This window comes from Vigna unguiculata, chromosome 6 (genome assembly GCF_037176805.1).
Source record: "Vigna unguiculata cultivar grain cowpea cultivar isolate G323 ecotype 2 chromosome 6, ASM3717680v1, whole genome shotgun sequence".
Lineage (NCBI taxonomy): Eukaryota > Viridiplantae > Streptophyta > Magnoliopsida > Fabales > Fabaceae > Vigna > Vigna unguiculata.
In genome coordinates, this window is record NC_140797.1 from 32,487,364 (window position 1) to 32,511,572 (window position 24,209).

Below are 24,209 nucleotides of genomic sequence, written 5' to 3' on the forward strand. Positions count from 1 at the left end.
TTCACCCAGTAAAGAGCATAATGAGATTATGAAAAAAATAATGATTGAAGAAAGAAAATTAGATAAAAGATAAAAAAAAACATTGTTGAAAGAGTAAAGAAAGGAGAAAAATGAAAGAGGCAAAAATCATAATATTAATTAAAATACTTTATCTAAATAACAAATTAAAATTTAATAAATTTAAGTTTATATATATATATATATATAAATAATAATAATAATAATAATAATAATAATAAAGTAAATAAACCGATAGAAGAATTGTTACTCGGAAATAAATGGAATTACTGTAGAAAACAGTGCCAATGTTGCAAAGTATACAACAATCCTTGTACTTAGTTTTAGGTTAGAGAAAAGAGAGAAGGAAAACATGGCACGAATAATATAAGGAACCACAATACCAACGTGTGTGTGCATCGTGCTTGTTCTTGCTCGTAACCAAACTCATTTTTCGCAATTGTCAGATCTCTTCATCCAATTGCAACAGCAGAAGAGCAGAATATTCTAGAGAGAGAGAGAGAGAAGAAGAAGAAGAAATCTGAAATGGGTTGCAGAAACAGGGACTCCTTCCCAGATAATCATTCTTCACCTTCTTGTGATTCGCTCGGCGAGGCCCTGCTTTTGACCACCGTATGCATCGTAGGTCTCCCAGTGGATGTTCATGTCAAGGATGGCTCTGTGTATTCTGGAATCTTCCACACTACTTCTGCTCATGCCGATTATGGTCCACTTCTTCTTCCTCTCGCATTCCTCCCTTCACACTTTCATTTCTTTCTGCTGAAGCATTAATCATAGATCCTGAAACTCTGGATTCTTTTTAGCTTCAATTGTTTTGTTGTTACCCGACAAAATATGACAAATTGATATGGAATAAATTCTGTCATCGAATTTATTTCTTTTAGTTCAAGCATTGTTTTAGGTTAAACTATTCATTTATTTGCTTTACACTTTAAGTTTTAGTCCCTGATGAGAAATCGGTAGTCCTTATGATGCATAAGAAGGTAAATTTTGTTGCTATCAATAGTAATAGATAAAACTCTAATGATATAAAACAGTTATAAAAACTTTTATGGTTGTAATCATTCTCTACAAGATAAAAAACTTTGCAAAATTAAGAACTTGTTACTTTCTAATATAAGAACTGAAATGTAATATGAGACAACTACTGAGACAAAATGAATAATATAACTGCTGTTTTAGTATTGGATCTAGGATTACTGAATGAAGTCGTTTGCATGAGAGGTTTAATTAGCTTTTGGGGTAAGAAGAGCATTAAATCATCTTGTTTATGATTATATAGACAGATCAAAATGGGTTATCAGCAAAGGCAGATCTTGTTTTTAATGTTTTAATTATTAAGTTTTGGCATAAAGCCTCGTTTGAGTTTTAGTGAACATCTTTTATATGACTAAAACTCATCATTCCTTTGCTTTATGCCATAACCAGGTATTGTTTTAAAGAAAGCAAGGATGACCAAGATGGGAAAAGGCATCAGCAATGTTGGAAATGAGGGCCTTGTGGATACATTGGTGATTTTATCCAGTGATCTTGTGCAAGTTGTTGCTAAGGTAAGACACACACGGTTTGCAATATATCCACATGAATTCAAACATATCGAACTGGAGTGTAATTAACTAATGTACATGTTTTGTGCATAGGAAGTAATGCTTTCGGCAGATGGTGTTGGTGAAAACATAACTGTTGATAATGAAGAAGAAGTTGCCGATAATGTATCTTCTGAGAGCCTAACGCGTGAGGCAGAGAATCATACAAAGCCCTTAATGGATGCAAATCAAGTTAATCAATCAAGGTACTATGGTATCTCCATTCAAATTTGTTCACATGCATGGAGAGATGTGTTTTATGTATACTTGAGTTAGTTTTTACTGTTTTATAACCAACATCCAATGGAAGCATTCATCTTATGTTCCTTGTTTGCCTGTTGCCTTCTTATCTTTTGGTTTACACTTTTTCTATGGCAAAAAATATCCCCTCAAACACCTTATACACACATCCTGACATGCCATTGTTGAGTAGTCTTCTCTACAAAAGTTTCCATTTGAATAAGTGGGTGCTCTTACTGCCATTTTCTAATTTCCCATGGCTGAAACCGAAGTTAATGTGGTTAAATGCTCTCACAACTTCAATTTTCTGGTTGCTCAAGGATCCATGTTCTTATTTATCGAGCAAAATATGTATAACTAGAATTTTTGTTCAACACCAATTTCTCTATTTCTCCTTTGGCTCTTGTGTAAATTTGTTCTCTTCAAGTAACCTCTTTATTATGAAAATGTTGATCATGAAGCTTTGCCCATTTAAAGTTATGGTTAGATTTTTTATTATGAAAGCTTAGGGTTCACAGCTTATCTTAGAAAAACAGTAATATAGGAAAAGGCTACAAAAGGAATACAGGTGTCAGGTGGTGTGACCTGTGTCCAACAGGATTATATGTGTTGCTCATCACCTTTGGTCATGCATACATAACATGATCAAGATATGCTTACCTGTAGTGGGGGCTTATGGTTCCTAGGCCTTTGATTTGGCCATGTTAAAGCTACCTTCTTAACTAGTAGTTGAAGTGCTACCAAATGGTATTGGATATATTTTATCATGAAATGTGGGTTAAAAGCATTGAGGACAATATGAAAAGTGTTGTGTTTCAAATTTCACTTTCGTGAGAGGAAGAGGCATTAAGTTGGTCATCCACTTTTGTTTCTGACGAAAGTTTACTAAATAATGTATTTCATGATAAGATCAAAGGAAATTATACTAACATAAAAACACTTCGTTAAATAATATATTTCAGTTTTTTATTTTAAAAATTTATTTATGAAACAAGTTTAAACTAGTCACATTAAAACTGGTTTCCACATTTGGCGGCATCATACTTGAATCAATAATTTACTGCGTGGAAAACCCTTCTTAGTAGAAACTAAATTTATAATCTTACATAGGCCAATGGCATTTCCACATTGTATACCCATTTGGAGCATTATGCTTTGTTGTTTTCATTTGGAAATGGACATTGAACTAGTCCTTATTTACACAAGCTAGATATGCAGTTTTGTGAATATGATTTTGCTTGACTTATTTCAGTAATGGTCTAGAGTCCATCCTTTCATGCTCTTTAATGTTCCCCTGCAACTGAGTCCCTTTTAAGGAGAACAAAGAAAAGTAAATGGACTTTTAATTACATAAATATGGGGATAACACTACTTATTTAGAGCTAAAAACTTAACTTATGACAGAGTGGGGATAACTCTACTTTCAATGATAAAAACTTAAACTATGATAGGCTAATATACATTTTTGCAAACGTATTTGTGTTATATAAAATGTGATGTAACTGTTAAGATTTTTCTTTCTGGTGTAAAATTATCTTCTTGCGACTAATTGATTCCGGTTTTTTTAACTAGTGAATTTGGATTTGTTAGAAAAGGTATTGTAAAATTACAAATTTATGCAATTACTTTATTTCATTCTTGTGTTTCTGCCAAATTTTATTATACAGACAAGTCGGAGATGAAAGGTCAAACTTAGATGGGAAAGCCGATGACCACATGCAGAAGTCTGAGGTTTTTAATGAAAAAAATGTATGTAGACATGCATATTGAGCAGGATTTCCATAAATTTTGATGGTTTGAATTTTTTAGTTCTAAAGCTCTGATTTTCCACAGGAGGAAAGGATTCAAAGTCCCAATTCAAGGCATGAAAGTGAGTTAGATTTCTCCAAAATCTACTGTATTGAAAATTATCCTTAGCAGTGTATATTGAGATGGCTTAAGTATAATGGTTTTGGATATTTGTATTGTGCACTTTAGCTAATTTTGCATGTAATGACGTGCACGATAACCAAATTTGTTATCCTGATTATGGTTTAAAAGGCATTCCAATTCTGAGATTTCACTCAACTTCAAAATTTTGGGCTTAGTGCAGACACATTGCAACGGTAATTGTGGCTGCATTTGCCCATAATTTTCCTCAATGTCAAGAATTATGACAAAACCACATGGCAACTGCAATTTGAAACCTTGACCCTGATATCAAGATTTATGTATGGGCTTAGAGGAAGAGCTACAACCACCATACGTATTGTAATAGATTGGTTCTTCCATGCCTTTTTCATTCAACCATGTCAGAATAGGTTCAGTACAATACAATCATTGACTCTCTGCACTTGTAGGCAACTAAAAAGGAATATAGCAAAAGGAATGAATGCAACTGCATCACAGTTGTAACAAATTAGTGCTAGTCTGATGCTATGAGAACATTCTAGACCTAGTCACTCAAATGTGAAGGCCTCCTGGTGCCCTATTTATTTGGGCTGCAATGTTGATAGCATGTGCCTCAACCATATAAACACCTGCTGCTGAAAAAGCCACCTTTGTTCTCAATTTGAACTTTTTGTGCATTGGCATCTTGCTATCTTGGTATCAGTAAAGCTCTGATTACAGAAAAAGGAGAAAACATTTTCCCTGTCTATTTTTCTTCCAAGATTTTTTTACGTAATATTACCAATACCTTTTTAGTTAACCAACTCCTGCTAAATCTAATTTGATTTGGGATTTAGTATGGACTATGGTTGCCCATCCTGAATTTCTTAAGTCCCCTCTTCCCGGAAAAAGATTAGGAGATTGCTTACATGATTCTGTTTTCTTATTCAATTCTCTTATACTTACATTACAGCTGATATGATACATGTATAGGCCAACAGGTAGCTGTTAAGCATGGAGGCACAGATAGAACATCAAATCCTTCTAATGGTGGATTATTCTGCAGCAGTGCTCCTGCATCTGTTAAAGCCAATGATTGGTTTGGTGAAAGGTCTGTTTCACCAGAGTCTATCTCTACAAATTCAACCCAAGGTGCGGATCTCATCAAAGAGTCACATCCAGCAAGGCCCATTGAAATATCTGTTCCAAGGAGTACAGGTTCTACCATAAATGCTAAGGTGAATAAATCAGTTTAACCTACATTAGAAGCTTTGGCCAAACTGCTCCGTATAAAAAGAAATAGGTTGGGATTTATACATCATTGTAAATCATATCAAATGCATTTTTGTTTCTTATTAGATGAATTTTTTTTAAGTGGGCTTCATTATCTGTTGACATGGATCATCCTCCGAACCTTTCACAAATCATATAATTCATCTCGCAAGTCCTCTGTTAGTTACATTATTTCTAAACATTTTGATTAGTGATCCATTATTTTTTCATGGTTTGATCCTTAGTTAATAGCATCCACCATTTTAAAATCCTTAGAGTATATTTATTTAAATTTTCAGTGTAGTTTCTTTTGCAAACAGCATAATAGGATTGCTAGTGCCAAGTTTAAGATAATGGAAATTTCTTGCAATCGGTGTTGGTATGCTTTTAACTTCTTCTTTTCTTGACAATCAATTAGGAGTTTAAGCTCAATCCAGCCGCCAAAACCTTCTCTCCATCTTTTGTGAATCCTATATCATCAGCTTCTGTGGCAAATTTGTTATACGTACAAAATAGCTCTCCTGTGGTACCTGTTGGTAGTATTCAACCAGAAGCTGGATTCAACACTTTTGCTTCTCGGCCTTCGGTGCCTGTAAAGGTTGCACAATATAGTAATTTGCCAGTGGGAAATGGTGGAAGTGGCTCTCAGTTTTCACAACCTGTATGTATAAATAAAATTTTCTGATATTTTATCTCATCTGCATCTGTGCCTGAATGAGCATGTCTATTTGATGCCAAATGTCATAAATGTAGGAGTAATCTAAAACTATATATTATTCATTACACATTCTAGTTAATTTGACAATTTCTTTGGCAACAGATTATTGGACATGTGCCGCATAGAAATCAACCACTCCGGTATCCTACACATTACACTCCTGTTTTGTCTGAACCTGCTTATATGCAACCAAGCTCTCCTGCTGTAAGTACGAAAAGATCTTATGTTCAATGTATCTAATTTGAGTTTTCTTTTGTAAATTCTTCTAATTGGTTTAGAAGTTAATCAGTATTTATATGCTGAAGAATCAACCACATGTTTATCTTTTTTCTGAATGCAGGTAATGATTGGACGTTCACCCCAGTTAGTATATGTTCAGCCACTTTCCCACGTAAGATAGCATGCTCTGTAACTTTTGGAATTCAATTTGTCTAAGTTAAGGAAATTTGATCCAAAATTGGAATAAATTAATTACATTGGAGATGTTAAAAAACACTAAGGATTTAATATTTACATGGTCAGTCAAATCAAATTGTAAGTATTTTTTTCCCTCTAGAAATGTTTATTACAGTTTTGACCTTCATTAGCTTAGTCATTTTACATTTTTGCTTATGATTGAAGGATTTAATTCATGGAACACCGACCGTTGCACCAGTCTCAGCTCGCCCTCTGTTGAATCATCATGTACCATTTCCAAAGCAGCAAGGTAAAATCTTATTTTTTTATAAAAAAAAAAAGAAAGGTTGTTTATTGCATTATCTTGTTGCTATTTCTGTCATCTTAATGAACTCGTTAGTTACACGGTGAATGAATAACTAACACATTTTGACATCAACTCAATAATATCTTAACTTTTCTGTTGGGTTTTACTAATAAGATTCTAAAAGGGCACTTATTATGCATTATACCTAAAAGAAACATTCAATGAAATGTACAACATTTAATATATTGGAAACTCGGTACTTTTCATTTTTTGAATCTTTAACAAGTGTAGGACACTCCTTGACATTTCCTTTCTGACACCATAGTAGTAATTGAAACTATGCTTATGCTAGAACTGTATATAATCATTTTTGTATACATCTCTCTATAAACACCTATTATAAACTCATAAGTATTTCCGTAGAAGCTGTCATTCAACTCTTCCAAAAACTGAAGCTCATAAACTGAATTTACAGTTCATTTATTTTGTACTCTTGTAAGCGTTTATTAAAAAATTTGTCCAAACCAGACAATAGTTTCCTTTGATTTTGGCATTGAAATAGAAGAATTTGGACAGAAGGACATGCATTTCCCTTGTGATAATGGTTCTGTTTTGCAAAAGCAGGAGGGACAATTGGTCCAGCAATGCCAGTTTGTGTGCCCCCTCCTGTCCTAACCAGTGGACATCAGCCCTTTGCATTTCAAAGCCACATCCCACTTCTGCAATCTGGCTTTCCTGTCACACGACCTATTTCAGTCCCAGGACCAAATGGTTTCTATGGTACTAAATTTTAGTGAATTTTTCATTCACTTTTCTGGTGTTAATATCCCTTTCAATGAATCGAGGCTCATTTTCCTTTTTCTTTTTCTTTGTTTTTCCCTAATAGATTGTTATGTTATAAAAATTTTGTCCTCTCTTATTTGTGAGAACTGAGTGTACAGTGACTTTCAGCTGGACAATTTCCTGATATTTTAGCAGTATACGTTTGAGAAGTTTTGGAAGTCCTCATGCTTCTATTGTATCATTGGAGTTGGGGAAGATTTCTTCCTTTAAAGGTTGATTTTATATGTTTGCCAATTGATCTTGAAAAATTCATTATAAAATTAATCATATTGAATGCAGATTTTTGTTCTGATATACCATACTTTATGCTTTTATTGACACATGTAGCACACTATTTTTAAGAATTACCCCCGTAGCACGGTTTTACTTAAGTTCAGAATTCAATCCCAATATCCTGAATTTTGAACCTCATATGTGCGTAAGTGGAACGAAATAGCAGTCGGAATTCGGTTATCTGAGAACCGAACTGATTTTTTTTTAAATTAATAAAAAAAATATGAAGATAAAAAAATTTAAGATGAAATAATATTTATATTTAAGTTGGAATTTGTAAAATTATATTTAAGGTTTTAAATAACTTAAGTTTATTATTATTTTGTTCAAAATTTTAAAAAATTAATAATGGAAAAATAAAATATAAGATAATTTTGCATATAATTATTTTTTTGGTATGATTTTATTGGTGTTTTTATAATTTTTTTTTAATTTCGATTTTTGATTTAAAAAGTAATAATTATAGAAGGAAGCTAAGATAAATATAAGATAATTTTTCATGTAGTAGAATTAGTGTATTAATATATTTTAATTGTTCTAAGTTATGTGGTTAAATTTTTTGGTATTGTTTTTCTTTTATTTGTGTGATCTGTTTGATTCTTTAATAATTTAATTTTTTGAAATTTATTAATAAGTACGATTTTGTAAAATTATATTATATAAGATGAAAAAAAAATACATTTATGGTTGGAGTTTGGAATGTATATTTTGGAATTTGATTATTTAAAAATAAATAAAAAATTAAATAAAAGTTTGGGGACATTCTGAGCCTTTCTTTTTATTTTTATATGTAATTAATTAAATTAATTGTATTCAATAGGAATGAGACTGAAATGATTGTTAAATTTTAGAAACACTTCTACATTTTTTTTAGTACAAAAATAATATTTGTGAATTTGGTTTTCAGTTTTAAGAAAAAGATTGATCAATATATTTGATTAGAGTATATGTTTTTATACTAAGATCATCATAGTCTCTTATGTGCAATGCATGTGGTGAAAATGAAAATAATTAATGCATTTTATCTAAAACATACGTAAAATAAGTTTAGAAATAAAATAAATAAACTAGAAACAAACTGAAAATAATAACAAACTAAGATGGGTCCGATTAAACTAACCTAAATTAAAATCCAACTATGAAAAAACAAACATAGACCTACGTGGCAGCATATTTAGAATTTTCATGAAACTAGGTTAAAATAGTCTTCAACCCCTTAAACTAAAGTGAAATTATAACAAAAGCCTTTGAAAACTTTATAAATAAGCAGTTAGGTGATCTCCAAAATCTCACAACACAAGTTATTTGTCACTGAGCCCAATTAATCATCCTTTATATGATAAAATTTGAATTTTTAAAATAAATTAATTAAGTTCCCGCAACTATGATTAAAAAAAAAAAGAAATCACAAATTTGCAAGATTTTTTGGATTTTAGACCAAGAATGTAGTAAGCACATAATTAGTTCTTTTGGTTGGGTGGAGGCAAAGGAATTACAAGAAATAAGAAATAAAAGGAGAAATAATCTGCAAACTAATAAGATTGATCTAATTGTTAAGGATCAAACTGGTAATCTACAAATACTTAAGTTCTTCTTGTTGACATAAACGACTTCATTGATTAATAAGCTCCAACTATATTTATAAATGTTATGTGAATCTTAGATAGTCATGCATGTGAATCTTTCATACTCAACTCATTTAAATTTTAAAAATATTATCAGCAGTGACGGAACTTGGACAAAAAATTTGAGGGTGCCAAATTATATTATATATATATATATATATAGTTAAAAAAATATCTTCATTTTTTTTCTCATTTCTTCTACTTAAAACAAGTACATATAGTAAAAAAATTCAGAAAAATATGACTATCATTCATTATTATATCATAATACCAAACAATGAATACCATTTTAGATAAGCCCTTCGTACCTCATCAATTTTATTTGGTGAGTATTGTGAAATTTGAAGATACTTTTCCCGGTTTGTGTTCTAATGAATTTTTAAATTCATTATATGTAACTCTAGGAACTTGAGATATTTATTTTTAATTGTCTTGAATTTTTGGTTCTCATGAAATTTCTCAAGTTTAATTAACGTAGATGCAATTTTTTTTCACCTTTATCAAAAACTTTCCTCCTTAAAAACAATAATTCTTTTACTCTTTATTACAATATTTCTAATATAAATTTATCATCTCTCCTGTATAAATTCAAAACTTTACCAAATTTACCATAGGCACACAATCCCTAAATTTCATAATTAAAAATTATACTAATTTGGAAAAAATTATAAGTAGGGTTCATACAAATTTTATAAAAGAATCCCTAAAATCATAATTAGGGTTTATACTAATTTGGGATAAACATCCTAAGAAGAATCATAAATCTAACATACATAAATCATTATAAGATATTAAGCTTGATATCTGAGAGATCATACATAAATGTATATTTCAATTTCAATCTATGTGTTCTCCAACCTCTGTTTCCAATCTATCTCTTCATATTTTTTTCGCCTTCACACATTTTCATAATAACTTACATGGTAAAAAAATTTTATAACAAAAACAAAATCTTAATCTTTTTATAAATCAATATTTCCATAACATTTATTATTTTATTTATTATTATTATTTTTCATAATATAAACTTAATATAATATATAATTATAATTTAAAAAATATATGTAAATATATATTAAAAAAATCCAAAAAATTTTGGGGGAGCCGTGGCTCCCCTGTCCCTCAAATGGTCCGCCGTTGATTATCAGGGTTAGAATGATTTTTTTTTTTCTTCTAATGACTAAAATGAAATTAGACAATGTGACAATTTCATGATATAGGAAGAGTTTAGACAAATTAATCTAAATAATTGTTCATATACTTCCAAAATAATTATTACCAAATTTATATCATTTGTGATGATGATGATGATGAGAATAATAGTATAAAGGACTTGTAATGTCAGTTCACATAGAAATGTAAAATATATCGATAATTAGAGATAGCAAATAAATATGTTCACGTGGGTATTATCCGAACTCGTTCCCGTTTTGACGGAAAATCTTCACTGGATATGGAGATGTTTATATCCCCACCATAATACTTGTCATCGTCATATCTTCATTCCTGTTTAAATTATTAAAACATTATCACAATTAGTAACCCTATATATATATATATATATATATATATATATATATATATATATATATATATATATATATATATACTTTTTATTTTTTATTTCTTCTAATTATATAGTTTTTCATGAAATTCATTCGCATCTTTAATATATTTTTTCATTTTATCATAACATTTATGTAATTGTGTTAAAATGATGTATGTTAATTAAAAAAATATATATGTCTCACGTTTGAATATTTCTATTATTTTTTAATATTTTATTTACTTTATATTTTCCTTCATATGAGAATGTTTAATACTCTAAATTTAAGTGTTTAATAGCATAAATCTCTCTCATTTACTAGGTAATATAAAAAAATTATTTACTTATTATTATTAATTTTTGTTTCATTTGAAGAACTATTTTGTTTCACTAAAAATGTTTTTTTTTTAATTTTTAACCATCGAGTATATATTGTTGATATTTGAAAAGTTTTCATATCTCTAAGGTATTTTTCATCTTATCATACCCTTAATTATACATTTGTTTTTCTTTGTGCGATTTCTTTCAATAGTCTCTCAAATTGTTTATAAGACACACATTTGTTAATTTGTTAATTTTTTTATTTTTTATTTATTTTAATTATGTAGAATACTATTTTGATATATTTTATCTAATTATTTTTTATTTTCTAACTCATTATCAATTATATCAATCATACTGTAATTTTTTCACTATAATTGTAAATAACTTTTATTTACTACAATATAAAAATTTAATGTAATTGTCATAAATATTTTTTTATCACCATCCAATATATATTGAAGTTCAAAAGTTACAAGATTTATATTAAAATTTTATTATTATGTTTATTATTTGTTCTTTGTGTCATTTTGATCAAGTGATGTGTTATAATTTTTATTAGTGTATAAAGAAAAGATTCATTAGAATTTAAAAATTGAAGTAAACAAACATTTAAAATATATTTTAATTTGAATATTTGTTTTCCTTTTATATTTTTTTAAAAATATTTTTAAATTTTATCAACTAGGTTTCATTAATGTTTACAAATTTAATAAATGTTTTGGTTCTCATGAAATTTTATTTGGTATTCTAATCTAAAATATAAATAATTATAATTTATTTCAAAGTATTTTATATCGAAGAAACAACCATCCTGCTAATATTGAATATTTAATAATATTGTGTTTCCTTTACCGTAATTTTTTTATTATTTTATAAAAATTAATTAAAATTAATATTGAAGTAGTAAGAAAACGAGTGCGGGTATCAATATAAAATTATACATGTTACCTGGTGGGATAGAGATTGGGATGAATTTTTTTTACAATGATAGATATGGGATAACGAAACTCGGACTCGTCTCCTGATAACAGAAAATATAAAGAATTTAATATTTATCATGATATTTAGAATTTTATTTCTTAATGCAATATATTATGGAATATAATGTAAGCTTGTTATTCCTCAATTTAGTAGAACTTGATAAAAAATTATAGAATTATAAAGACATTGAAATAAATAACAGCAGAAATGCAAGAAAAAGGCATGACATATAAACACGAGAAAGAAAATTCAACGCTCAATGTGAGAAATTTGCATCGTTTTGGCTTCTTGGTTTCATTAATAGAAAAAGACTAAAAAAATACCTTTTTCTTATTACATCACATTATTTATGTCGTCGTCACTGTCATTATTCTTGTCACACCATAAAGTAGAAGAAAGAGAGAACATTAAAAAAAAGACTAGTGAAAAAAACGTTTGTTCTGAATTTTTTCAAAACATATTTCATATATCTCTATAAAAATTTATTCTTGGAAATTTATTTTGAAAAATTTATTCTGAAAAGTATTATATACGTTCTGAAAATCTTATTCCTAAAAATCGTATTTTGAAAGTTTTATTTCAAAAATCATATTTCAGAAATTTTGAAAAGCTGTTCGGATAAATTTTTAAAACAAATTATCTAAAAGTCACTTTTATGTAGAGTAAAATTACCATTTAAAAAAAATAATGATTTTTTGATTTTATTTATTTATTTATTTTTAATTTATTATTCTAATCATCCTTAAATCATCACATCATATCATTAAAAAAATTAAAATAAATAATTAAATAATAATTAAAGTAATAGATTAAAAATAGGTCAAAAAAATGTAGATCAAAATATCAATAATTTAGAGTAAAATAACCATTTTGATAATTAGGGGGTGTGTGAAATTGTAGAAATCAATGAAGAAAAAACTATTTATAGAATGTGACATATTTAGGCTACCTTTTTTTTTTATAACCTTGTGTTCCATAGTTTAAGAAATTATGGAGTATTATTGCTCTAACTGGAAAATCTCTTATAAGAACTCCAAATGTCAATTGAATATTTGAATAATCCGACATTTTAATATATATATATAGTGGCGAAACTAGAACATAAATTTTAGGGGACCAAATTATATTTGTTATATCTAAATTATTTTTTTTAATTAAAAAATTTCAGTTTTTTAGATATTTTTTTTATTCAAAACAAACACTCATGACAATAGAATCCAAACAATATGACAATAAATATATATGAAAGAGTAACATAAAAATTTATCAAATTCTTTATATGTAACTTTAGGAACCTTAGAGAGTTGTTTTTCGTTTTTTTTAAGTTTTGGATTCTCATAAAGTTTCTCAATTTTAGATAACGTAGATGCATTTTTATCATCTTCATCACAACTCTTTCTCTTGAAAAAAAAGAATCAATTCTTCTACTCTTTGTCATAATTTTTTTAATATAAATTTGTCACCTCTCATCTATTTACAAAAAGATCAAATTATGAATATCCCAAATTAAATCTTAAAAGCAAGACTTAATATTTTAAGAAAACTAATAATTGATTAGCTTCCCTTACCTTATAGTAGAGTAGTAATCTTGCTCTCTATTACACAACTTCAAAGTCTAAAATAACTTAAGTTGGAAGAAATATTGTAATAGAAGAATCATAATCTAACATACATAAATCATACTAGGATACTTATTCATGAGATCGTGTGAGTATGCATTATTTATCCTCTATGTTCTCCAATTTCTTTTTCCTAATTTGTCTTTATTTTATTTCACACTTTTTTGATGACTTGTTCTGAAAAACTTTATAACTAGATATAGAACTTTAATCTCTTTAATCCAGTTATTAATCCATCAAATTAATTTTTATTTTATTTTTAAACACTAAAAATAATATAATAATATTAATTTTAAATATTTAAATATATATATATATATATATATAATAAAATTAAAAGTTTGGAGGAGCCACGGCTCCTCCTAGTCCCTAAGTAGGTCCGCCGTTGTCAGTGACGGAACTAGGATTAAAATTGTAGGGGGGCCAAATTAGATTTGTTATATATAATTTTTCTTTAGAAAAAAAACTATTCATTTTTTTCTCTTCATTTCCTCTCCTTAAAACAAACACACATAATAGTAGAATTCAAAAAAATATTACTATCATTCGCTATTATATCATGCTATTATATCATGATACCAATTCATGAATACTATTTTAGATAAGTCATTCGTATCTCATCAATTTGATTTGGTGATATTGTAAAATTTGATGTCGTTTTTTCAAATCACGTTCTAATGAATTTTTAAATTCATTATATGTAACTCTGAGAACTTTAGAGATTTGTTTTATATTGTCTTAAATTCTTGGTTCTTATTAAATTTCTGGTTTAGTTAACGTAAATGCATCTCTTTTTCATCTTCATCACAAACCTTCCTCTTTGAAAAAAAAGGAATCATTTTTTTTACTTTTTATCATAATCTTTCTAATATAAATTTATCACCTCTCACCTATTTAGAAAAAATAAAATTTATATTCACAAATCACAATTATCACACTGCAAAACATAACAAAACTCATACTACTTTAATTAAATAAGAAATATTGTATAAATTCAAAACTTAAAAAAAATTACCATAGGTGGTGAAAAACACAAAATCCCTAAATTTCATAATTAAGAGTTATAATAATTTAGGAAAAAATTATAATTAGGGTTCATACCAATTTCATAAAAGAATCCCTAAAATCATAATTAGGGTTTATATTAATTTGGAATAAACTTAATTTGGAAGAAACATCCTAAAAAGTATCATAAACTAATTAACATACATAAATCATAATAAGATACTAACCTTCATTTGTGAGAGATCGTGCAAGAATGTATACATGAATCTCAATCTATGTGTTTTCAACCTCTATTTCCCAATCTATCTCTTTGTATTTATCTCTCTTCACACACTTTCATGATAATTTACATGGTGGAAAGATCTTATAGTTAGAAAAAAAAAAACCTAATATCTTTTATAAATTAATGTCTCTGTTAAATTTTTTTATTTTATCTTTTATTATAATTTTCCATAATATAATCTTAATATAAATAATATATAATATAATTTTAAAAAATATATAAATATATATAAAAAAATTCAAAAAAAAAATGGGGGAGCCGTGGCTCCCCCCTGTCATATCATAGTTCTGCCGGTGGCCGTTGTGCCTAGAGCATAGAAAAGTCTCATATAAGAAGAAAATATATTGCTTCGAAAAAAAAAGGATAAAAAAATGAACTTACTCAAAAGAAGAAATTGTTCGGTCCAAAATGTTCCTTAACTCCTCAATCTTGCCGTAGTACAATTTGATTTTAATGATTAAATCCGGAGAAAGCATCTAAAATGTGCAGATCAAATAAATAAGATATCACCTTAATCAAGTGTGTTGGAACAATTATTACCATTTTTTCTTATTTTAGATTGGGATATACGTGAACAAAAAAATCAATATAAATTTAATGGGTTAAATATGTTTTCGATTTCTTAACTTTCAAGTAAAAGTTGAAATTAGATTCTTTTTAAAATTTTGACCTAATTTAGTCCCTAAATTTTAGAACGGCGTGAATTTAGTCTTTCTAATCAAATTTAGTTAAGTTTATTTGTTTCAAATGTGTTTTATGATAGTTTCTTAGTTAAACTTGAAATAAAAATATGTCAAACACGGTAAACAACTCAAATGTTAGCCTGAAATATGTTTGAAATATTAAATAAATGTAATAAAATGTGATTAAATTGACTAAATTCACACAATTATAAAATTAGAAGACTAAATACGTGAGCAAGAGATGAAAATCAGGTAAACATGAATAGTAAAACTAATTTTTAAATCATAAAAGTGTAGCAGAATTTTCTAATACGTCAAGTGGCTCTAACACAATATTTTGTATTTATTTAATTACTTGTTGATATTTCAGATTAAACTACTTAATGAGAAAAAGATATTTACTGAGTCATTGAAGAAAAGTTTAAATTTAACTGAAACTTGTTTATGTAACAGTATTAATATATAGTATTAATAGTAATATTTTAAGATGATATGCTTATTAATATATTTAAAAATGTATATAACAAATACTTTTTTTTACTTTTGTTTACATTAGAAATAAATAAATAAATAAATAAAAACAGAAATTGTAGGCTATAAAAATTAAATACATAATATTCATTCTAATTAAAAGTAATTGTAACTGAAAAACTTAATTTTTATTATATCAAAATTTTAACGTAAAATTTTTTATGTTAAAAAACTAGATTCGGATTATGAATAGAGAACAAGTTATTTGAAACTTGAAAGAATAACTTTGGAAAGTGGAATTAAATAATAAAATGATTGATTTCACCATTTCACACCTGTAATTTATTGATGTAAGATGGAATCAAATGAAATTATGGTTACAATTATTTGTGTGAAGTTGTGGTTTATTTTCCAAAACAATTAGATTGAAATTATTCCTTAAAACAAATATTAAGATTTAGGGAATATACAAAGTAGAGATTAACTTCACCAAATCTGATTTTCTGTTTAGTGACTGGTTGATTTGGATTTATTAGACTTTTTTTTATTTGTTTAAATGCCTTTTTAAATGGGTTGTACATATAATATTTAAAAATTCTTACTTACCACTCCCTTTAAAACACTTAATAAGGAATTGATAAAATTATTATTGAAGTTGCATTAGAAATCATAGAAGAAAGGATATTACATTGTTACTTGTGAATCCTTAATCAAATGTATTGGAACAATTATTACCATTTTTCTCATTTTAGATTGGGATATACGTGAATATATATATATATATATATATATATATATATATCAATGTAAAACTCAATGGTTTAAAAAGAGAAGACTCTAATATCAATAGTGCATATACTATGTATGCATCACCAAAGCCTCTCTCTAACCCAAGACATAATGAGAATCTCCTTTAGGCTATGTTTGGACAAAAGTTGAAAATGTGATTCTGGAAATTGTAATGCAAATTCTCCTATTCCAAAGAAAAAGGAGTAAAAATTTATTACTTTAGGAGTAAAATTACTTTTGAGCTTCCCCAACTGGAATCTATACATCCACCACTTAATTCATCAACCAAATGAACATCACAGTGAAAACAACAGTTTTTTTTTTTCAAGGAACAAAACTATCACAGAATACGCCAATGCTGTTTCAAAGAAAAAACCAGATGCGCAACAAAGACAACAGTGAATAACAAAAGCACACGGTACAATTGACTGCCTCATAAAATGGCTTGAAACATTTAATTGAAGTTTTGGACAATATTTGATTTCCTAAGAAAGTAATTAACATCCGACTTGAAGGACTGGTCTCTAATATAAAACAATTAATTATAGCTATAACAAGCTATCTTCACCAAATTCAATGAGGCTTGCACGTTTGAAAATGTTTAACATCATTAAGATTAGAACTAAAAGCTAAATATTTCACCATCACAGATATGTTACCTACTCATGACAGATAAACAAGGTGGCACAGTAGCCACTAATGATAACAATTATAAACCAGACTCAATGCTCAGAAAGGCTTTGTTGATTGAATAGTTCCACCATCTTCAAGTCCAGTTCCTAAATTTCTTATATCATCCAACTTGTTTCCAGATTCTAACTCTGCTGCTTTGGATGCCTGGTTCTCCGTATTGTTATGTTGAAAAACCTTGTTAAATTATAGCTCATTAATACATATGTCACAATTTAGGTACATAGCAACTAAAGGGTAACAAAGTGTCGGTTTCTTCCATCACCCCTAAGAAATACAAATAGGTTAAATCCTTTGTTTTACCTGCAAAAGCTCAGTCATTCTACCAGTTTCGGTGTAGTCCGAAGGTTTGGGAGCAGATGCAGAGCTTTCCTGAGGACAAGACTGTACAGCTTGCAGTGGCTTAATCAAGATGGGTTGATCTACGTCATTAACTTTGTCTTCCTGAGTACCACTTGGATCCTTCTCTACCATATTATCACCTGATTTGCAGTTGTCAGTAGTCTCATTATCCATGGCATCTGAAGGATCTTGGATCCTCTTGACAACTTCAGTAACCAGATGCTCAAAAGGCATGCCAGGCATTCTCATAGATTTGGCTTCATCTTCATTCACCACATGAGATGAAGATTGATTATGTGGTGGACGAGCATCTTCACTTTGCATGCCGGTTGAGTGTGAGATAGTTTGAGTGTGAGATACAAGTGAAGGGTTTCCATCTACAGGAATTTCTTTGGAAGAAATCACTCCACTCCCTAGAGAAACTTGGGTGTTGACTTGTGAAGCTTGATTAGAAACTGGCACCCCGTTTGTAAAATTATTAGGTTGGAGCAATACAGGCACCACATTACCTCTGGGTAGTTGATGAGTGATCTGGCCTGGCACAGAAGGCACAGAAGGCACATTCTTTCCAGAAGAGGCAACCAAGTTACTTGAACTAACAGCTCCTCTAGGTATCTGAGGGACAGACGGTGAGCCATTCATTGCAAGAGTTTCTACTCTATGAACATTCACTGCCTGTTCATTCCTCTCCTTTGGGAGAGGAGTTTGAAACTGTGCAGCTCTTGAAGGGAAGGAAACCTCATTTCTTTGGATCATTGGAACACTCGGAGCAACATCGTTTTCAGGCGAGATAGGAACGTATCGTCCGGGCTTGAAGACCAACCCCCTCAAAGTAGTATCAGAATCACCAACTCTAACACTGAGCAAATATCCAGCATCAAATACTGCCTCAATTACACCAGAAACTAGTTGACCCACCATTGCATTATTTAAATGACTCTCTTGACCCCTTTGAAATTGTTGACTTCCATTAACTGTTTCAAAGCCAGGAGGCACAGGCGTTTGTTCTGCACGAACAGGATTCTGCCTTTTATTTTGACTAACTAGGATATAGGAACTCTCTTCTGAATCTGGCTTTGGGTATTTCCTTGGACGACCACGCTTCCGCTTCAAAGGCACGTCTCCTGAACCATCTGGAGTGTTATTTTGGTTTTGTTGATCCATCTTTGGTAATTTCTGTTACTCTGGTGTTCATGCAAAGATTACAAAAATTTGTATAAGCTACCAAAAAAAAAAGCAGAAACAGTTTATAGACCACTTGGAGCATAATTAATGTCACCATGATAGGATTGTAATTTTCTCAGTAAGTAAAAAGTTTTGACGTCTGCTTCTACAGTGATTAACCTCCTCCTCAAAACACTACATCGTAAAACTAGTATGACCTATGAAGCACAAACACAAACATGAATACCAGACACGACATCAAAATAGAGTTTCCATTCAAATTGTGTTCAAATTTTTATTGTGTCAAGCCGCATTGCCCAAGTCCTTTTCTCTTTTATATTTATTAATTTTCTCTTATTTCCTCCATCAGCACACCATGGCCACCAGTAGGTCACGTATGATGGCCACCTTTTTAAATCCACCACACCACCATGGTGGTCGGCTAAATTCTTGTCATCTACCATGGCACTTCCATCTGATAATACTAGATATAACTTATAGTTTTATTTGAAGAATTATTTATGGTCAAGTTGTTTTATCAATTTCTAGTTTAAAATTAATAATACGCTGGCAATTTAAGTTATTTTTTCCTTGTCTCTAAATCTTATGGATCAATACACATTATGATTGACGATTCAAAAATTATGGCGATTCATGATTTGAATCTAAATTTGATAACCTTGGTTGTTCCAACTATCATAATCAATTTTCAACAATCTTTTCCTCAGTAGATATGACACCAATATCTATTCATTAATAATTATTTCTTTTCTTGTCCGATCCTGTGGAGCAACACATTCATCTTAGCATACTATTTCTTTTACTCCCACTCTTTTCTTGTATTATCCCTCTCAAATCCTATATTTCCAACGATGACGATTATAACATTAAATTCATTTTGAACTTTGGTTACATGGTATTAAGTGGACATTTCATTTGTATTAATTTAAGTGAATTCCTAGTTAATAATTTATATGCACCCTAATCACCTGACATTAGCAACAGGCTATACCTAAATTAAGGAAAATTCACGCCTCATATAAAGTTTTAAAAAAAAATCCATGATGTACAAAAGAAAATGAAGCCCTAGAATAAGAAATATAAGATAGTGCACCAAACTAGTTCCTCCTTTTAAAGATATTTTGTGCAGTTTCTAGACAGTGAGTAGGAAAAGAAACGGAGCCACCTCATGCTGGCCACTGGTTGTACAATGCAAAATGGGTTTGTCTGTTCATTTCATACATATGGCAAAACTGAATACTCCAAAATTCCTTCCTAAAATACAACTCAGCAATGTTAAAATATTTTGATTTCTTCAATCCCAAATAAACAAATACTCATTACTCTCAATTACCTCACCCAAATAGGCCAGAGAAGTATGCCCACAGTTTCTAAAGAGTGATAGAAGAAATTCTTCTATAACGCATAAAACTGAAACCTTCAAAGGTAGGTTATGCAGTTACTTAGTAAATAAAACATTGTATTGAGAAAAAGCTCTTACTTTTGCATAATAGCATAGAATTCATTAAAGCTGATAAAAAAAAACATAGTATTCATTAAGATACATGAAAGTGGCAGTTGTTTATGCATACTAAGAGATCATGGAAATCTCAAAGTAAATCAAATTATTTTGAAAGCAGGAATGGGGGAGAATTAAAAATAATCAATACACCAATATAGAAGTAGAATAGAAAAAAAAATTGTTTTATACCCATTTTAGATGGTTAAAAATAATAGAAAAACTCCCGATGAGATTTTACTTCTTTCGAATGAAGTTTGAAAATAAACATCATAGCTAAACGAAGTTAGTCATGATGCCACACATGTAAAGAGAAAAAGTTTCACCTATTTATTATCTCATTATCTCTCTCATGAGATGTCAATGGCAGCAAAGCCTAAAGGCAACTTAGCAGGAACATAATGATTAAAACTGATTCTTAAATCATAATATTGTAGCAGAAATTTCTAATACATAATAGTTGAGCCACAGCAAAGGATGGTAATATTCTTGATCCTTTTTCCCAGTAAACCCAATGACAGAATGTGCAAAAACATATTCTGGCTACAAATTTTAGATAACTATACAGATAGGGAAAACTTTGAACTCACGGTGTTTAGGTGCAATAGCTCAAATTGTCAAGCTATTATTTTAATTTTATTTACTTTTCAATCTAATCAAATAATCATAAGGAAAACATTTTGTATCATTCCTTCCTAATTCCATCAATCCAAACAACTTTAAAACTTCACTGTAATTCATCTGAATTTCTATCCTCTTTATTTCATTCCATTCTATGTTTTTCCTCGCCATTCCAACGAGCATTCAAACAAAGTGGAAAGAAGTTTCATCACGTACATGATAATATACTTAATTGAAGGCAGATAGAATCCATATTTCAATTGTGAGTATGTATCTGAATAAGGTTTTAGCACAGGCAGCTAAAATATGACTAAAAGACAAAAAGAGAAACACCTCTCATTTCCCCACAAAACATAACAAAAAGACAAGCTTCAACCAATGGAACAGTACAGACTATTCAGGCAATTTCTACAAGAGCAAGCCTGGCAATAAAAGTGATTGGGGATACAACATAACCCATATGAAAATCAACACAATATGATAGCACGAAGAGAAAAGTTAAGGTATTAAATTATAAGTAATTCAAGCACAAAGAAAATATGGATTACAAACATCACCAAAACCACAAAAAGCTCACAAATAGTCATTCATTAGAAAAATAAATCAAATTGCAAGGGAAAAAAGTTTCTGGCACCGAACCTCTCTCAGTAACCTTGGCAGCAAAAACGAACACCTGCAGATGAAATCCTTATAACCATGAAACATAGGCCCGTTAACTCTAAAACATACTGATTAAAAAATAAAATATACAAAAACAACGCAACAACACCGAAGAATTGGATTTTCAAAAAAATAACATTTTTTTTCCTTTCCACTTCATTTTTTCCTTCCGGAAACCAGTAAAAACTTCAGCTCAGGAAAACAAAAATAAAACAAAAAACAAAAACATGAATTTGATCGAAAAACGAAAAATTAAAAAGAATCCCATTACCCTTACACGGTTACACCACAATCCAAGGGTTTAACCTCTCCCCGAGGAAACAAAATCCTTTTTGTCATACCCCATTTCATATTTTTCTTCAATTTCCAAAATCAAGAGTAAAAAAACACACCCGAGAAAAATCCCTCGCATGGATTCGAATCAAAACATTAAAAAAAAAAAAAAGTTAAAAACCAACATGCAAGAGCTAAATTGATGAAATTTTGATACAGAAAGGGAAGGGGAGAGAAATTACCGTGCTGGGAACAACAAGGTTGCGTTGAGATTCAGATTCAGAGAGTTGAGATTCAATTATGCAGAAGGCGCACAAGAAGAAGAACGTGAAAGTGGAAGCTATTTAGACGGAGAGAGCGAGGTGGTGCAGTGTAAGAGAGTGCACAGTCACACACGAACGCACGCACACGGGGTACTAAAGTACATGGCTGTTATTGAATGTCTAATCACGGTACAGTAATAGCATGACACGTATCGAATCATGTATGTCGAGTATTTCTTTAATCCAATGCGGTGCTGACTTTCCTCGTCTGGTGTCACCGGCGGGTGATAAATTTGATACTTTAATAATAAATGAAAACATATACAATAAAAAAAACAAAAAATATATATATGCGTTAATATTTTCTTTTTTGTATTATTAAACAAAATTTGTTTTAAATTGTATTAAATAATAAATGAGATTCTTTGAATAATAAGTAAATATATAAGTTAATAAAATTTTACCAAATAAAAAATAAGTCATTAATGATTTTTTAAAATTATCGATTCAAAAAGGAATAAAAAGAAATTTTTCCTTTTTCTAAATTCATGATAAAAATAAGCACTAGCAGTAAATTAATTCGAGTTGAGGACTAGCATGATAAAAATATTGAAAATTTGTAATCAAAATATACATAAAGACTTATTCAAATTTATGGATTTATTCACATTCAATTTAGGTCCAATTTCAGATTATTATTTAAGTAGATGCGATAACAAAAATTAAACTACTTAATGAAAAAAGTATTTATTGAGTCATAGAAAAGTTTAAAATTAATTGAAAAACTTGTTTATGTAACAATATTAATATTTTCAGATGACGTTAATATTAAAAATACTTCTTTTACTTTTGTTTACATTAGAAATAAAAAAATAGAGAAATAAATAAAGAAATGAAAAAAACATAAATTGCAAAAAATATACTATTTAAACAGATGACAAATGAATAACTTTTTTCTTGATTTGAATAAAGAGTAGGTTATAAAAACTAAATACATAATATTCATTCTAATTAAAAATGAATAAATGTAACTGAAAAACTTAATTTTTATTATATTAAAATTTTAACATAAACTTTTTTATGTTAAAAGAAAACTAAACTCGAATTACGAATATAAAAAAAAAACAAGATATTTAAAACTTGAAAGAATAATTTTGGAAAGTGAAATTTGTGAAACCCAGAAGTTTAAAAATAATGAGACTCTATTATTTTAATATTAAAATGTTTTAATATAAATAGAATCGTTATAAACAAGTTTCATTATTTTAAAACACAATATCTCTTTATAAACCATTTTTTTAGAGTTTTTTTACTTCTCTCTTCTTTCGAAGTTTTGTCTCTTTAGTCGTCTGATTAAAGAACTAAGACTGTAAGATTGATCCTCTTGGCGAGCTCTTCAAGTTAGACCAATCAGTTTCTCCGTTCACGTAAGTTGAGTTTTCACCCTCTTCTTGGTTTATTTATGTTTTTTGTTGCATGCCTCCTTCGCTTGTATGTGTCGTTTTAATCATTAGTATGAGTCTTTGTTGATTAGTGCTCATAAGGATATGTCATGATCGTTCTTGTGATGTTTCTATGTGTAGATAGAACATTCTATGGAGTTAGGTGTTTTTATGTTTATAGAGTAGCCTAAGCAGAACAACAGGTAAGGGAAGCTTGTTTTTGTTTTTGTATGTGTGCATGAGTTTGACGGATATTGATGGTTACATCACATGTGGGGATGGCAACGGGGCGGGGCGGGAACGGGTTTCACTGTCCCATACTCATCCCCGTAAAAAAAATTCATCCCATCCTCATACCCAAACCCAACGGATATCAAAGTTTTATCC

At 29.3% G+C, this 24,209-nt stretch overlaps 2 protein-coding genes across 3 annotated transcripts; one reads left to right on the forward strand and one right to left on the reverse strand.

Annotated features, from left to right (window-relative positions):
• Nucleotides 1–339: 339 nt before the first annotated feature.
• LOC114189137 (polyadenylate-binding protein interacting protein) lies at nucleotides 340–7,545 on the forward strand. The gene is made up of 11 exons (XM_028077843.2): nucleotides 340–724; nucleotides 1,447–1,568; nucleotides 1,659–1,810; nucleotides 3,512–3,593; nucleotides 3,678–3,714; nucleotides 4,707–4,951; nucleotides 5,404–5,646; nucleotides 5,806–5,907; nucleotides 6,044–6,094; nucleotides 6,325–6,409; nucleotides 7,031–7,545. Exons 1-11 carry the CDS (start codon nucleotides 544–546, stop codon nucleotides 7,198–7,200), a joined length of 1,470 nt encoding a protein of 489 aa, XP_027933644.1. The 5' UTR covers nucleotides 340–543; the 3' UTR covers nucleotides 7,201–7,545.
• Nucleotides 7,546–17,272: 9,727 nt separating this feature from the next.
• On the reverse strand, nucleotides 17,273–22,516 carry LOC114188111 (AT hook motif-containing protein). Of its 2 annotated transcripts, none has more exons than XM_028076639.2 (4): nucleotides 22,360–22,516; nucleotides 21,824–21,857; nucleotides 17,842–19,064; nucleotides 17,273–17,715 (listed from the first exon to the last, which is right to left on the reverse strand). In XM_028076639.2, the coding sequence occupies exons 3-4, from the start codon at nucleotides 19,042–19,044 to the stop codon at nucleotides 17,578–17,580; spliced, it is 1,341 nt and encodes a 446-aa protein (XP_027932440.1). In that variant the 5' UTR covers nucleotides 19,045–19,064; nucleotides 21,824–21,857; nucleotides 22,360–22,516; the 3' UTR covers nucleotides 17,273–17,577. The 2 variants fall into 2 exon arrangements, with proteins under 2 accessions (XP_027932440.1, XP_027932441.1); XM_028076640.2 differs by having other exon boundaries at nucleotides 21,824–21,871; nucleotides 22,360–22,513.
• Between the last annotated feature and the right edge of the window lie 1,693 nt (nucleotides 22,517–24,209).